The sequence below is a fragment of the Anopheles coluzzii genome, chromosome 3 (genome assembly GCF_943734685.1).
Source record: "Anopheles coluzzii chromosome 3, AcolN3, whole genome shotgun sequence".
In the NCBI taxonomy this organism is placed as follows: domain Eukaryota; kingdom Metazoa; phylum Arthropoda; class Insecta; order Diptera; family Culicidae; genus Anopheles; species Anopheles coluzzii.
Window position 1 is genome coordinate 3,811,858 of NC_064671.1, and position 13,493 is coordinate 3,825,350.

Genomic DNA, 13,493 nt, shown 5'->3' on the forward strand with positions numbered 1-13,493 from the left:
TTTGAGAGGAGGACCCAAATGGTTGGTGCAGTCGGAATGGCGCATCTGGACGGGGTGGCAAGTGCACCCCAGGACGATCCCTCACACGATGCAAAAAAGGGCGCCCAACGAAAAACGTTCCAAAGTCTCGGCACAAACTGTAAGCCAGCGAAGGGGGGGGAGGGGGAGCATTAGACATCGCGGTTGCGTAAGGTTTTATAGAAATGTCACTTTAGGGTTTATAGGGATTGTGATCCAAGCTGTACCGAGTGGACGTCGTGACGTAACAGCGCTGCAGATTCCCAATTCATCATGTCCATCAGCTGGGGATTTTGTTGTTGCTGTTGTTGTTGCAACCTTTACTCACCTTCAACAAGAATTCATAATCCTGCCGAACTGCACTGTTTGAGCTGTTTGCACATTTTATTAACTTGGCCCGCTTCTTGAACTCACCGGACCGCTCACCGGACCGCTCACCGAGCCGCTCATCTCGTACGCATACGTAACTCTGCGCGCTGTGCTCAAAAAAGAAGCACCTCATCTCTCCCCCACTCGATCTACCCCATGCCATAAAGCCCATCCGCACAGTTGGGGCCTATTTTCAGGCCTAATGTGGCTTTCATAATAAAAATTTATTTCCCTTCCATTCATTCGCGCCCGGGGCCCGGTATCGAACGATCGAGCGCGCGGACCTTCTTCAACCTTCCCCCAAGAGCGCTCGGTTGTGCTCGATTGCCTTCCATCCCTCGGTGTGGGCTCTAGGGTGTGTGTTTGTTTGCCCATTGTGAAGGCGAGGGACACACACACGCGCGCGCGGGAGAATGAAGCAATGATAATCGATAAAAATCATCAACAAACATTCGACGCTTAGAGCCGGAGTGAGCAGCCAGCGATAAAGAAGAATGTCGTATCATAAAAGGGACTCTGCCCCGGAGTGGAACCGGGGGAAGCGTTGGCCACTGAGCGGTGAGCTTACGTTAGGGGGAAACGGCGAGAAAAGGTATTGTATTGAGACACATACACAGCATACGAAAATAGAGCCTCCAAAGCACCAAAAACCGAACGCTTCAGTGTGCCACTAAATGTGGCATGCTTTCGAATAACAAATCTTTCTGCTCAATTAAACACACTCAAGGGGGCGAGGGGCGGATGCCACACAAGTGTTGGGCAGGAATTTGTAGCCGCCCGAATCGGGGACGCACCTGACCACGAGCGACGAACCTGGCGAACTGCACCAGCTGAACGGGCGCGCGATCTCCCCTCCCAGAGGCCACACTTGAGCTGTGAGGGAATACCCAGATGGGAATGGGAATGGTCAAGAATGTCTCGCTGCCCCTGCAGCGCAACTGTGGCATAAGGGAGGACAGCGAGGAGAGCGGAGGAGATGATTAAAGATGTGTATAGGACACCTGTTTTTTGTTGTTTTATGATTATTTTTATAGCTTTTATTGACGCTGGGATATAGCTGTTAATTAGTGAGAAATTTTAAAACAAACTTGTTCGCTGGATGATTCTTTCCTTTCTCGCTCTCTCTCTCTCTCTCTCGCCCTAGCTCTGGCCCGTTCTCACACACTGTGGAATCCTCCGCGCCGGCCAAAGGGGCAGCTGGTCCCGGAGCTCTCGATGGTCGACGGTTCCCACCCGGTCGGCTCGTTGCAACCACCGCCAGCAGCTTCTTCTTCTACTTCTGCCTCTTTCGTCCCTGGGAGCTTTGGGAAAGGCAGACAGGAAATTGCTGAGTACGTACATCCGCCACCACCACCACAACCTGTACCACCATGCCGTGGAAGAAAGGCTACGATTTTCTAATTCTTTTTTCACACGTTCACATTCGTCGGCATTTTCCGCACAGGGCCAGAGCCAGTGCCGGTGCGAGCGCGCGCCCGCACGCGGAATCGAAGAATTCTGTTTTAATGAACATTAATGAGCGGGTGATAAAGGGGGAGGGGGCGATGAAGGGAAGGGAAGCGCAACACCGGTCCTTTCCGGTTTGAACCTGGGCCTGGTGCACCGGTTAGGTCGCTGATAAGTCCATTTTGAATGTCCATCGGTGGTTCATTGTTTTCCGTTTGGCACTGTTGAGTTGCCCCTTGAAGGGCCATGTATGTTATCAAACATTTGGACATTAATATTAATGCCTCCGAGTAGCTGCTGACGTCAAAAGGGGAAATTTGGCTCAATTTTACAGCACACAAATTTACGTCATTTTACTCAAAAAGTTCCTCGAAGCATCGATCATTAGCAACTTCACTAAAGGAAATCCCATCGCTCTCTCTCTATCTACTTCTAAGGGACTATCTTTGCTTGGGGGAAACGAGTTTTTAATTCCTAGGTGTTATGAACGGCCACCAAAATACAAACACACAAACACACACAGAAACTAGTTTGACGGTTTCAGCGCAACACTAAAACCGATCCGCCCGGGGGTGATGGTCACCATACCCATTTAGTGGAATATTATTTTAGCCGTTTAGCCCCGAAAACAGGTTGCATATATGATGGCGGTGTTGCACCGCGACATGTGAAATTTCTGTGCGCACTCTAAAGAGCCGTCAGGAAACGCACCATCATCATCATCATCATCATCATGATCATCATGCACACACGCACACTTCGCAGCCCCACGGCCCCGTACGGCCCAGACATAACGTCGACGAAATTCACCTCAAACGTCCATCCGGTCGTCAGCCAGTGGCCGCGGATCGTCGCTTCTACCCTTATACCGGCGCGTAGCATTATGCGTTTCTTTTCGCTTCGTTTCGCCTTCCTCTTTCGCTTCTTGCTTCTGTCCAGCACCGCAGCACCGGCCACAGTACCGTTGGATGCCGCGCAGCGGCAAACGTCGGCGATGACGGTGAGGCTTAAGAATGCTCCTTCGCAGCAATTAGCCGCAATGAGTAACGATCGCTGATAATTGCATTCTCGAATGTCGCTGTTGTTGCTGCTGCTGATGCTGCTGCTGCTGTAAGAGGGACAACATCGTTTTGGGGACTGGTGCAACTGATATCGTTGGCCGCAAATGTGCTAGAATTTTGGTCTAGCCCGTCGTGCGCCCGCCATGTGTGTGCCGCACTGCACGAGGACAGAAGCGCAGCACGCGCTCTCCGCTTCCTTTTGTGGGTAAGATTATTCAATTTATTAGTTTGATGAGTTTGCTTCAATTAGCGTACCGCGTCTCTCTGCCCCAATCGCCCCTTTCTCCGGGTGTCTCGGACACACACTGGGATAGGGTAGGCATTATACGGGGGCGGGCAGGAGGCAATTACAGTGTGCGCGCGTGGAATTTCGACGCCATGACCGTAACGGCACCGGACCGTACCGCACTCGCGTTCGATATCGCTGACCCGCCCGCTGACCCACAGGAGGAAGTAAATCACACAGCAGGCCCGCCGCAATACCTGAACCCTTTTTTTTTCTTCTCTCGGGAATTTCGCTCCGCCCGTCCATCGTTGCGACCATACATAACGGACACCGTTTCTTCCCACATTAGAATTATCCATCTCTTCGCTCGGTCCGGCGACCAATTAAACGCGCAACCGGAAATGGCCGCGTTCGGGGGGGTGGGAGTAGAGGCGAATGGGGCCTCATGCTGCGCCTGCACTCTTGGTTGCCATTTAGTCTGATTTGACGCCGGCAAGGCAACGGCTTTGGAAAGGGGAAGGAAAGACGGCAGCGGCGGGAAGTGGCACAGTCGGAACCGTTTGTCTACGTGGCTCCATGCAGTCTCTCTGCCGCTCGGTACGATCCAGTGCCAACCGGCTAGCAAGATTAACGATTTAGCGGCGAGCGAGATTGATACGGGGACGCCTCCAAGACGCCACGAAGCAAATGCATCAAAACTTTCAATTTGGAACCATTTTAGCTTATGATTTACGCATGTTGGATCAAACCCCAGAAAAGGTGAAAAATGTCCCAAAAGCTTCTTCGATAAACCATGTCACCTCTGGCCAACACGGTCCATGGATGGTAACTTAACACCGAGCTGGAAATACCAAACACTCCACACGATCAGGCGCGCTGAAATTGGGGTGCGGAAAACATTGATAAGGAAACCTGTCAGCAAGAAAAGTTAATGTCGTGGCATCACTGAAAACATTTCAAAGAGTTAACAAAAAACACACACACACAGAGAACGGAAGAGATATCAACATCCCAACAAGAAACAATATCCAAAGCACGCACACACTGCCATAGCTGGCCGATCACTTTGCGTGCATCTCAGATTCGATACGCAAAACAAAAAGAGGTGAAACATATTTCATCGGATTTACCCATTTACTTTCTTTGACACCTTCCACGGTCCGCGGCCAGGCTCCATTAAATGTAAAAACGAAGGGAGAGAGAGAGGGAGAAAACGTTCCCCGGGGCACAAAGTGCAGATGACCACCGGTCCCCGGTCGCAACAGTACCCCAGTACCCCGGGCGGTCACAAACGAGCCGGTGTTTTATGTCCACCCCGCGTAGCGAAGAAGAAGAAGAATAAGTAGAAGAAGCGTTTGCCAACTGGCCGCAGCCATTTTGGCGTCCGCGTGGGCCCCGCAGGTGGACATAACGCTGATGGGAGGGGAGCGGCTGGTCTGGTGCGATCTTCGTTCGTTCGCAATCGCCGTCTTGGTCGTCTTGGTCGTCTTCGTCACTCAGTTGTGATAAGTCAACGCAGTTTCGCGCGCGGAACGGCTTGCGTCTTTGCGTCGCTCGCGCTGCCTAATGCGCCGAAACCGGGCCCAGAACCGGGTCCGGCAGCGGACCCCCCCCCCCCTCCCCGCTCCTCTCAACCAGATGTGAACAACTTTTATGAGAATTATTATATTTTTGCATAATTTTAAGATTAAAGCAGTAAAAATATGTAAATTGAGAGCCCAAAGAGCGTCAAACGGACCAGATGGCTCGGAATTGGAAACTACCACCAGACATGGACATACACACACACACATTCATGTTAACCGCTAGCCAAAAGTGGTGGAGACCCCCAAAAGCTGGCTGGAGATTTCCACTTCTAGTTTGGAGTTGGGCTAATTTCGTGATGACGACTACACACACACACACACGCGTTAGCCTCGCTGGCACTGGCAGGCGAGATTCATGTTTAATCGGATCCACCCGTATCAGTGTGTAGTGGTGGTATGAATCAGGAGAAAAAAAAGGAACATGATCGATGTAGAACTAACTATACCCCATGCTGGCTTTCGGGGCGGTTATTTGATTAACAAAACAAAATGCCATACCTCGCCCTCGCACAGCACACCGCCACGGGGCGGCCCGGCTGGGAGGGGGAGAGAAATAGTTCACAGACCATCCTCGCGCATCAGATGGCTATAAATTATGGCCGTTTGGTTGACTTCTTCCGGTGTTGCTGGCTTACTGAGTGACTCATGTTCCAGTAGGGAGGGGGAGAAAAATGAATTAATGCAGACCGCTGAGCTTCGCTAGTGCTGATCAGAACTAGGAGGTGGTAGTAGTCATCTTCCCTGTTTGGTTTGCGTTCGGTTGGGATAGTTTGTTTATTTTCCCTACTGCGGGTTTATTAACAGTAAATGTACATCCATCACATTCGTACCTGTGTGGCCAGTTTTTACGAAATATTGCCCGCCGCTTACTGCTTCATAGAATCTGTACGAATCATTCCGTTCTAGGAACGTTTTCGCTTCTGCCAGGTGGAATGTTTCCTCAAACGCTCTCGCCACGAACGCTCCCCCGATCGCACCGGCCACTTCGGTAGGGCCATCGATACCATCCGTACCGGCCGATAGAAAGCACACCGCATCGGGCACACGTTCCAGCTCTCGCACACCGACCGTGAAACGAAGAGCCAGCTCTTGATTTCGACCCCCTTTGCCACCGCCCGACACGCAAACCGTTGGCTCACCAGCACCAACAATCAGTAGTGGCTTTTCCTTGTTACCTTCAACTGTTTGGCTTATAAATTCTTCCATTTTGAGGTCACTGAATGGAAGGCGGGTAAGCAGCTCGCGGAGCTTTTCTTTGGCAATGTTTTCTGTTATAAAGTTGGTTTTTAAATTGTACAAGATCTCTGCCAACTCTACGTAAACGGGAGCCAAATCGATCACGTTTCCTTCTATCCTTTTTGATAGCACGATACACTCCCAATCTCGAGCCTGAGCTTGCTGTACGATACAATTTACAGCTACCTCATTGTTGCCTAGTAAGAATAGGTCATTATTGTACGTTTCCTTCACTTCTCTAACCGTTGGTTGTTCAATTACTTTAAGGATAGAATCGGGAAGCTTACTCCACAGGCCATACTTCTCCAAAATCTCTTTCGCTTTCCCATTCACAGCCACTCCTTTCTGGACTACGGTCGGTCCACTCGCAATCAATGCTACCGGATCACCGACAATGTCCGATATTACGTAAGAATAAACCCGATAAGCATGTTCGGCCGCCAGCGCAAGCTGTCCTCCTTTCACCTCCGACAGAGCTATTCGAACGTTGTTTAGCTCATCGATGGATGCACCTGCCGTGGCCAGTGATTTGATTAGCTGCAGTTTTTCCTCCAGCGTAATGGGCTCCTTGGGCAGACAAAGCAGAGCCGAACCACCACCAGAAACCAGAACGCACAGCACATCATCCGATGTCATGCTGTGGGCAATTTGCTTGATCTTTTTTGCCGCCATTAACGATCCTTCATCCGGCAGGTTGTTCCAAGCGCACTCGATCACTTCGATCGCAGTGCTGGGCGAAAGAGTGAACTCTGCCTCTCCAGCAAATCGTTCACCCGTACCCGTTGGTATGCTTATACATCCTCCCGATAGTCGCGACCCGAGGTGACGTTCCAACTGAACTGCCATGCCCAGAACGGCTTTGCCGAAACCTACCACGTGATAGCGTTTGTGGTCGTGGAGGAAACTTTCGCGGATACTGCCCGCCGAACTGTGGCAGCCATCAAACAACGATTTGGGTTTAACCGCCTCCACGCCGCATAGAAACAGTTCCCTGAGGTTGGTCAAGCTGGCACTATAGGCTGTAGACATTTTCCTCGCAAATTGAGGCCACGATCTTATCATTGATAATCGTCCAGGATAGGCTGAGCGAAACCGAGTTGACGTAGGAGCTGGAAATGACGATTGATCTGGAATTTTACACAAATTATGCTATCAAACCATATAGACCGAAGATCTATTCAGTAGATCTCACAGTAAAATAGAAGATAACATTTCATACCTGCGCTTTTCCTGCTGGTTCGTTGTTTGTTTATTATTATTATTTTGTCAGTTCCCGTCAGTGTGGCCAGATTTTTATGTCAGTTTGCAGTAAAAGTGTCCAAATTTTATCGGAAAGTAGTATTTGGTAGGAGTTTCAATTTGTATCGGTAGTTTTCAGGCACAATTTCATCGCATCTCATGAAGTACAGACACGGACCATAGTTGTCAGTGTTGAACTTCTGTGTTCTGGTAGCTGGTGATTTCCATATTTCAGATGGAGTTTATTGCATGAAATCATTTGGGAAATGGTTTCATGACTTTCTGGTAAGTATCATGAGAAAATCTGTGATTTTCGGTAGCATAAATGAAACATCGGTACTTTTAAAGCGGACATCTATGAATCGGTAGGAATACAGATAAATTGGTATTTCTGGTCACTCTGGTTCCTCACACCCTCCTGTCTACAGCCCTGGATCTGGGAGTTCAGTTTGAGTTGAGCAGCTGTCACTATGGGCGCATTGGAAAATTGGAATTAAAAAATCATGCTACCATTTTCATAAAAATGTTCGTTCCCGTATAATGTGGTGATTCTAAAGCTTTTTACTGTAATAAACTTGATTAGATACACACAGTTTCGAATTTAATACGTGTTTAACACGATTTTTGATAACACGCTCCACAACCACGTGCGCTCATGTTGCGCACTGCTGTCAAAAGCAACTGTCAGCGTGCAAGCAGCAAAAGATACTACACCAGCAGCACCGAAGCTGTCAAAACACAGATTTGTGAGCCTTTCTGTCTGAAACAGTGTCGAAATCCAACAAAATCATACACTTTTCAGAGCTTTGTGCAAAGTCCGATAGGTGACGCTACTGAGAAACTTGGCAGCAAGGGAAGAGGGAGAATATGTTTGGAAGAGAAGAAGGAAAAAATCAAAACATTTTTCGTAGCGTCTTTTGCATGTTTGTGGTTCGCAGCTTCGTGGCGTCTTTCGCAGCATTTTAGCAACCTTGTACGCATTTGTGTTGATATTTAAGTTAGTTTTCTTTATGAAAATGGACTCAAATGAGAAAAAACTCTCGGTTATAAACAAATTGTGTGGCAAAAATCGCCATTTGCAGGCTCTGCGTAAGTCTGGCGTTTTATACCGAAGAGCCGCAAAACTGTTAAAGCAGTATAAAGAATCGGTGGAAGATATTGTGAATGTGGTATCGCCATCAGAACTACAAGGTAAGTATTCTAATGTAACAGCTATTAAGTTTACAGTTCTATAATTAGCATTTCTTGTTGGCTTTGTAGCAGCGTCGACTTCACCGGAGCTGTTCGATGGCGAGAATACCGATATGGCATCATCAGTTGATCCCGAACTCATGCTTTTTCAAGAAACTCAGGATTTGGAACTGAACCTAAGTGAATCGGAAGATGAAGCATCGATGGACGACGATCAGGACATAGCATCTGAGGACGATGAAAACGATCCTGACTACACCAAAATGACAAGCGAAGAGGGCTTACGGTATTGGGCGCTAGCTCGATCAGAATCGCACGCATCTTTAAAAAGTTTGTTAAAATATCTTCGAGCCAACACAGATCTCCGTGTGCCTAAAGATCCAAGGACATTGCTGCGGACACGACGAAATCCTGCTATCCTTTCGTCCATAGGAAATGGCAAATTTTGGTATAATGGAATACGCCACTGCTTGACAAGTGAAATGCGGTAAGTAAATCTACATTGCTTATGAATACGAATATATGCATTTGTTTAGAAGGCTCCCGAAAAGCTGATGTGAGAATACTAAGTAATAATTTAAATAACCTTCTCTTTTAAAAGAAAACATACTGCAGTGCCACAGACGCTTCAGTACGATCTTAACATCGATGGCCTTCCTCTTCATACGCGATCTAAAACACAGTTCTGGCCAATTTTGTTGAAGATTGTTGACCAGCCGGATTGGCCAGTGATGATCGTGGCTATCTATTGCGGACCAACAAAACCGGAAAGTAATGAGCTTTATCTGCGGCAGCTAGTCGATGAGATAAATTTATTATCGAGCACTGGACTGATGGTGGGAGAAAATGCCATCACGTTAAAATTACGAGCCATCATCGCAGATACACCAGCACGAGCTTTCATTAAAGGTAAAATATAAGCATTTATGACAGGTAAAATTTTCTAAATGTTGTTTCTTTGCAGGTGTCCAAGGTCATACTGGAAGACACTCCTGTTTAAAATGTTGCTGTGAAGGAGAATCGGTGTCACAACGAATGGTCTTTTTGGATACGTCTGCGGCAAAGCGCACTCACAAAGGATTTTTAGATGGAGATTATATTCTGCATTGTACGGGGTCTACGCCGTTGATTGATTTGGACGAATTTGACATCATTCTGGATATGATTGTTGTTGATCGTCTCCATCAAATAGACATTGGTCTTACAAAAAAACTACTTCACATTTGGTACATGGGAGTGTTAAAAGAATGGAAAAGATGGAATCGCCAGCAACGTGAAGAATTTAAACAAAGACTCCTAAAACAAAAACTCCCCTTTGAAACGAACCAAAAAATGCGCCCGATTGACGACCTAGCATATTGGAAAGGATCAGATTGCAAAACGTTTCTCCATTACGTGGCTCCCGTAGTATTGGAAGGATTGTTGAGTGAGCAGGAATATAAGCATTTTATGCTTTATTTCTGTGCTATAACGATATTTTCATCGACCGAACATAAAGAACACTGGAAAGCTGCTGGTACTATGCTAAAAACTTTTGTAGAAACATTTGCCGATGTATATCATAAAAAAGCTGTTACGTCCAATGTACATAGTCTAATCCACCTCGAAGAAGAAGTAGAGCGGTTTGGTCCTCTGGACTATCACTCAACATATGCATATGAACGCAAGCTAGGAAATATAAAAAACAGGCTCATTAGAACTAACTATAGATGTTTAGAACAGGCAATTCGTAGAATATCGGAATTTGAAAATTTTACAGGAGCTCAACAAAACGATCAACCATTTCGTCAGCCGTTTTATACGCAAAGAGGGCAAACTATTACTATGAATGTGAGGAAAAATTTAAAGCTGCGAAATGATGATGTCAACGATTTATTTATGACCAACAAAAACGTAATTTTAAAATTTGTTTCAGTAAGACAAGAGCAGGATAAGTTGATGATAGTTGGAAAAATGTTTTCCCGTATTTTCGAATATTTTGACGAGCACATTTCTTCCACAAAACTACATATATACTCTGTTTATAAAGATGATTTGAAAAATGACGAGGTTTTATTAGAATGCTCCGATGTCAAACTTAAATTTGCTAGAACTATCAAAGAAGCTGATGGAAATATGGTATTATTTCCATTATTAAATACACTCAATGACTAATACAAAATAACTTGATGAGTGAATAATAAAAACTATTATAACTTGTTAACAAAACATCGATTTCATTTATTTTGTACTGCATTGTATTGTATATATAAGAGTTCTAAGATATCACATGAATTAAGAGGCGAAATTCAATGAAGTGTAAAGTCAAAGGCTTTTAAACCTCAATTAAACTTAAAGATTCCTCAACTATTTGTTTGGTTGCATTCCTGCCGGCTTAGATAGTATGTAGCGTATCTCAATTTAAGGATGAAGAAATCTGCAACTTCACGGTCCCCTACTTTGGAAAGTTCAGTACTTCCTACAGTTTTAAACAAGTCTATTATTCCTTTATAATTTGACAAAGTGTACATTGCTCTTTTTCCTCTTCCACTCCATGTCAGAAGGCAAAGAAATTTGGGTGTAAATAACGCTTTGAGCAGTTTCGACATCCTTTTTGTACTTATTGGCACGTTAATGTACCTTTGAACCCATGCAACAAACGTATTTTTATACTGATCATCGTTTTTAAGTCGCTCGTCAAGTTCAGTCAATGCTTCGCCACTGTCGATGGTATCAAACTCGAAATTTTCCAACACTTTTGGATCAACATTCGTTTGATTGGTCTGTGACGAGATTTGATTATACAGTGAAGCAAAAGTCGCTTCCATTCCGGCCATGCGTCGAAACATTGGTTCCATGAAACTATCCCTTTGTTCCTGGAATACGCTAGTAACTTCATCTAAAATCACAAATAAAAAACAAATTACCATATATTCAAGTCACCCTTCGGACCCATATAAGTACCACGAATAAGCTGTCGTAATATGTTCTTGGTGATTAAGAATGGAGTATCGTCGGGATCTGAAATAAAGATGGAAGAACAAACCAAATATTAAAAATAAAACAAATATATTTAACACATGCCTTATTTGGTTTTTTGTTTCTACGCTCTGAATATGTTTGCTCATAATAAGTTGTATTGGCTGCTGTACAACAAGTTAATTAGGTCTATGAACTAAATTTTAATTCTTTTTCACTCACCAAGCAAACCACCAGATAGTTCGGTATTAACCATTTGCAGACTCGGTTTGCTCGGACCTATAAAATGAGATAGATTACCACAATTATAATTAAAACATGTTTCAATTTGCTTACCCGGAGTAGCGTAAGATGTTTTGGAATGCTGTTTTAGTTTGCTATACTCTGAATGGAAAACATATTATTTGTCACGAATGTAACGAACTCATATTTAAAGAAGGTGTCGTCAATTAACCTACCCATAATATCTCCTGACGTTTCCAAAGCCGTTTGTTGGATTGATTTACTATAACCTATGCAGGAAGAATATGGTCATTACAAAGCGTACGAAATTGGTTAAAATAAAACTTACTCGGCGTAGCTCCAGCAGTCTTTAAAAAAATAGTTTGCTGTGTATGTGTGACGGGATCTGGTTTTCCAGCAGACTTTTTAACATCTAATGGCTGTTGTACAGGTTTGCTAGTACCTGCAAAAAAGATAACGATTATTAAAAAGGTTGAGGGAAGGGTGTTCATGAATCTCACTTGGAGTAGCTCCAGCAGTCTTTAAAAAAATAGTTTGCTGTGTTTGTGTAACGGGATGTGGCTTTCCAGCAGACTTTTTAACATCTAATGGCTGTTGTACAGGTTTGCTAGTACCTGCAAAAAAGATAACGATTATTAAAAAGGTTGAGGGAAGGGTGTTCATGAATCTCACTTGGAGTAGCTCCAGCAGTCTTTAAAAAAATAGTTTGCTGTGTATGTGTGACGGGATCTGGTTTTCCAGCAGACTTTTTAACATCTAATGGCTGTTGTACAGGTTTGGTAGTACCTGCGAAAAAGATAACGATTATTTCAAAAGGTTGAGGGAAGGGTGTTCATGAATCTTACATGGAGTAGCTCCAGCAGTTTTTAAAAAAATAGTTTGCTGTGTTTGTGTGGAGCCTGTAAGAAAAAAAGTACTGTTAATAACGAAGTAAGATAAAGGATCTTGAAATAACTCACTCGGATTAGCATATAATGGTTTCGCACATACAGTTTGATCCAGATTGACAGCACCTGCATGGAAACGATAAAATTACTCATGAACGTAAGAACGAATTCTCCATTACACTCACCACAAATAGTGCCACGAATTTCTAGTTTTTGTCCATTTGGAAAAACAATATAATTCTTCATTGTCCCAGATGGTTGCTCTTTTTGCTGCTTTTTAGCGTTTCCAGAATCTGTATAAAAGCAACATCGAAGCAACATAACGCAAATTAATTACAAAGTTTAAGAATGGTGAAAATCGAACTATAACATTTAAATACATACCAAGTGTTGTTTCTTCTTCTTCTTCAAAATTTCTTAGCATGCTTAAGGGCCGCTTACCAGGATTCCCATTTTCGTCTACGATGCTTACGTTTTTGTTTTTGTTTTCCATATCTGTGAACAATAATGAAACATTACCATCGCATCATGAAAGTGGTAAACACAATATTAATTTCTATATGTAGCAACGTAACACACTCGTATTCGATCCAGACCAATAGATAAATGAGAACGCCGACTGTAGCGAAAGGCCCTACTTGATGTCGTCGATGAATCGAATACCAGCAGCGCCACGGTAAGTTTAATTAAAAAAAGTCTAACCTCTCTCTCTCTTCTCTCACACAGGCCAAGTATCAAAAGAGTACGAGAGTACACGATGGCATACGAATACACACAACACGCAATGGCACACAACGGGAGCACACGGTGGAATACCAATACACAACAACAACACGAAATGAAATGGTACACAAGTGTGGGGGACAATATCACCTACTTTTTTTTAGCCAAACGATCCACAGTCAAATAGGGCTTCTTTCACCCACATTTTTGACAGCAAGCGCTCCCCCGCCCTTCGTTATGAATGTCAATTTGGACTGTTTTTCCACACTCACTCCACACTCACAGTGAGGGCTCAGATGACACTCGGGTG

The 13,493-nt window shown here is 44.7% G+C and overlaps 3 protein-coding genes and 1 long non-coding RNA gene across 6 annotated transcripts; 1 reads left to right on the plus strand and 3 right to left on the minus strand.

Moving 5' to 3' along the window:
• Window positions 1–4,789: 4,789 nt before the first annotated feature.
• On the minus strand, window positions 4,790–7,252 carry LOC120958671 (glycerate kinase). Its single transcript, XM_040381627.2, has 2 exons — window positions 7,162–7,252; window positions 4,790–7,069 (listed from the first exon to the last, which is right to left on the minus strand). Exon 2 carries the CDS (start codon window positions 7,002–7,004, stop codon window positions 5,490–5,492), a length of 1,515 nt encoding a protein of 504 aa, XP_040237561.2. The 5' UTR covers window positions 7,005–7,069; window positions 7,162–7,252; the 3' UTR covers window positions 4,790–5,489.
• A 639-nt stretch (window positions 7,253–7,891) lies between these two features.
• On the plus strand, window positions 7,892–10,580 carry LOC125907278 (uncharacterized). Of its 2 annotated transcripts, none has more exons than XM_049608582.1 (4): window positions 7,892–8,372; window positions 8,442–8,859; window positions 8,974–9,281; window positions 9,337–10,580. In XM_049608582.1, the coding sequence occupies exons 1-4, from the start codon at window positions 8,192–8,194 to the stop codon at window positions 10,524–10,526; spliced, it is 2,097 nt and encodes a 698-aa protein (XP_049464539.1). In that variant the 5' UTR covers window positions 7,892–8,191; the 3' UTR covers window positions 10,527–10,580. The 2 variants fall into 2 exon arrangements, with proteins under 2 accessions (XP_049464539.1, XP_049464540.1); XM_049608583.1 differs by having other exon boundaries at window positions 8,445–8,859.
• LOC120948062 (uncharacterized) lies at window positions 9,620–12,489 on the minus strand. Of its 2 annotated transcripts, XM_049608610.1 has the most exons (8): window positions 12,246–12,489; window positions 12,074–12,187; window positions 11,902–12,015; window positions 11,789–11,842; window positions 11,667–11,714; window positions 11,553–11,609; window positions 11,316–11,372; window positions 9,620–11,250 (listed from the first exon to the last, which is right to left on the minus strand). In XM_049608610.1, exons 4-8 carry the CDS (start codon window positions 11,790–11,792, stop codon window positions 10,715–10,717), a joined length of 702 nt encoding a protein of 233 aa, XP_049464567.1. In that variant the 5' UTR covers window positions 11,793–11,842; window positions 11,902–12,015; window positions 12,074–12,187; window positions 12,246–12,489; the 3' UTR covers window positions 9,620–10,714. The 2 variants fall into 2 exon arrangements, with proteins under 2 accessions (XP_049464567.1, XP_049464568.1); XM_049608611.1 differs by lacking the exon at window positions 12,074–12,187.
• Window positions 12,490–12,605: 116 nt separating this feature from the next.
• On the minus strand, window positions 12,606–13,441 carry LOC125907280 (uncharacterized). The gene is made up of 3 exons (XR_007452549.1): window positions 13,163–13,441; window positions 12,845–12,955; window positions 12,606–12,753 (listed from the first exon to the last, which is right to left on the minus strand). It is a non-coding gene; the product is annotated as an uncharacterized LOC125907280 (long non-coding RNA).
• Between the last annotated feature and the right edge of the window lie 52 nt (window positions 13,442–13,493).

Bases quoted from the DNA above. Each gene is read 5' to 3' on its own strand.
- LOC120958671 (XM_040381627.2), bottom strand. From the start codon at position 7,004: ATGATAAGATCGTGGCCTCAATTTGCGAGGAAAATGTCTACAGCCTAT.
- LOC125907278 (XM_049608582.1), top strand. From the start codon at position 8,192: ATGAAAATGGACTCAAATGAGAAAAAACTCTCGGTTATAAACAAATTG. The intron at 8,373-8,441 runs GTAAGTATTCTA...TTGGCTTTGTAG, and splicing joins ATCGCCATCAGAACTACAAG to CAGCGTCGACTTCACCGGAG. The intron at 9,282-9,336 runs GTAAAATATAAG...GTTTCTTTGCAG, and splicing joins AGCACGAGCTTTCATTAAAG to GTGTCCAAGGTCATACTGGA.
- LOC120948062 (XM_049608611.1), bottom strand. The intron at 11,373-11,552 runs GTGAGTGAAAAA...TCTTTATTTCAG, and splicing joins ACTATCTGGTGGTTTGCTTG to ATCCCGACGATACTCCATTC. The intron at 11,251-11,315 runs GTACTTATATGG...TTGTGATTTTAG, and splicing joins ATTACGACAGCTTATTCGTG to ATGAAGTTACTAGCGTATTC.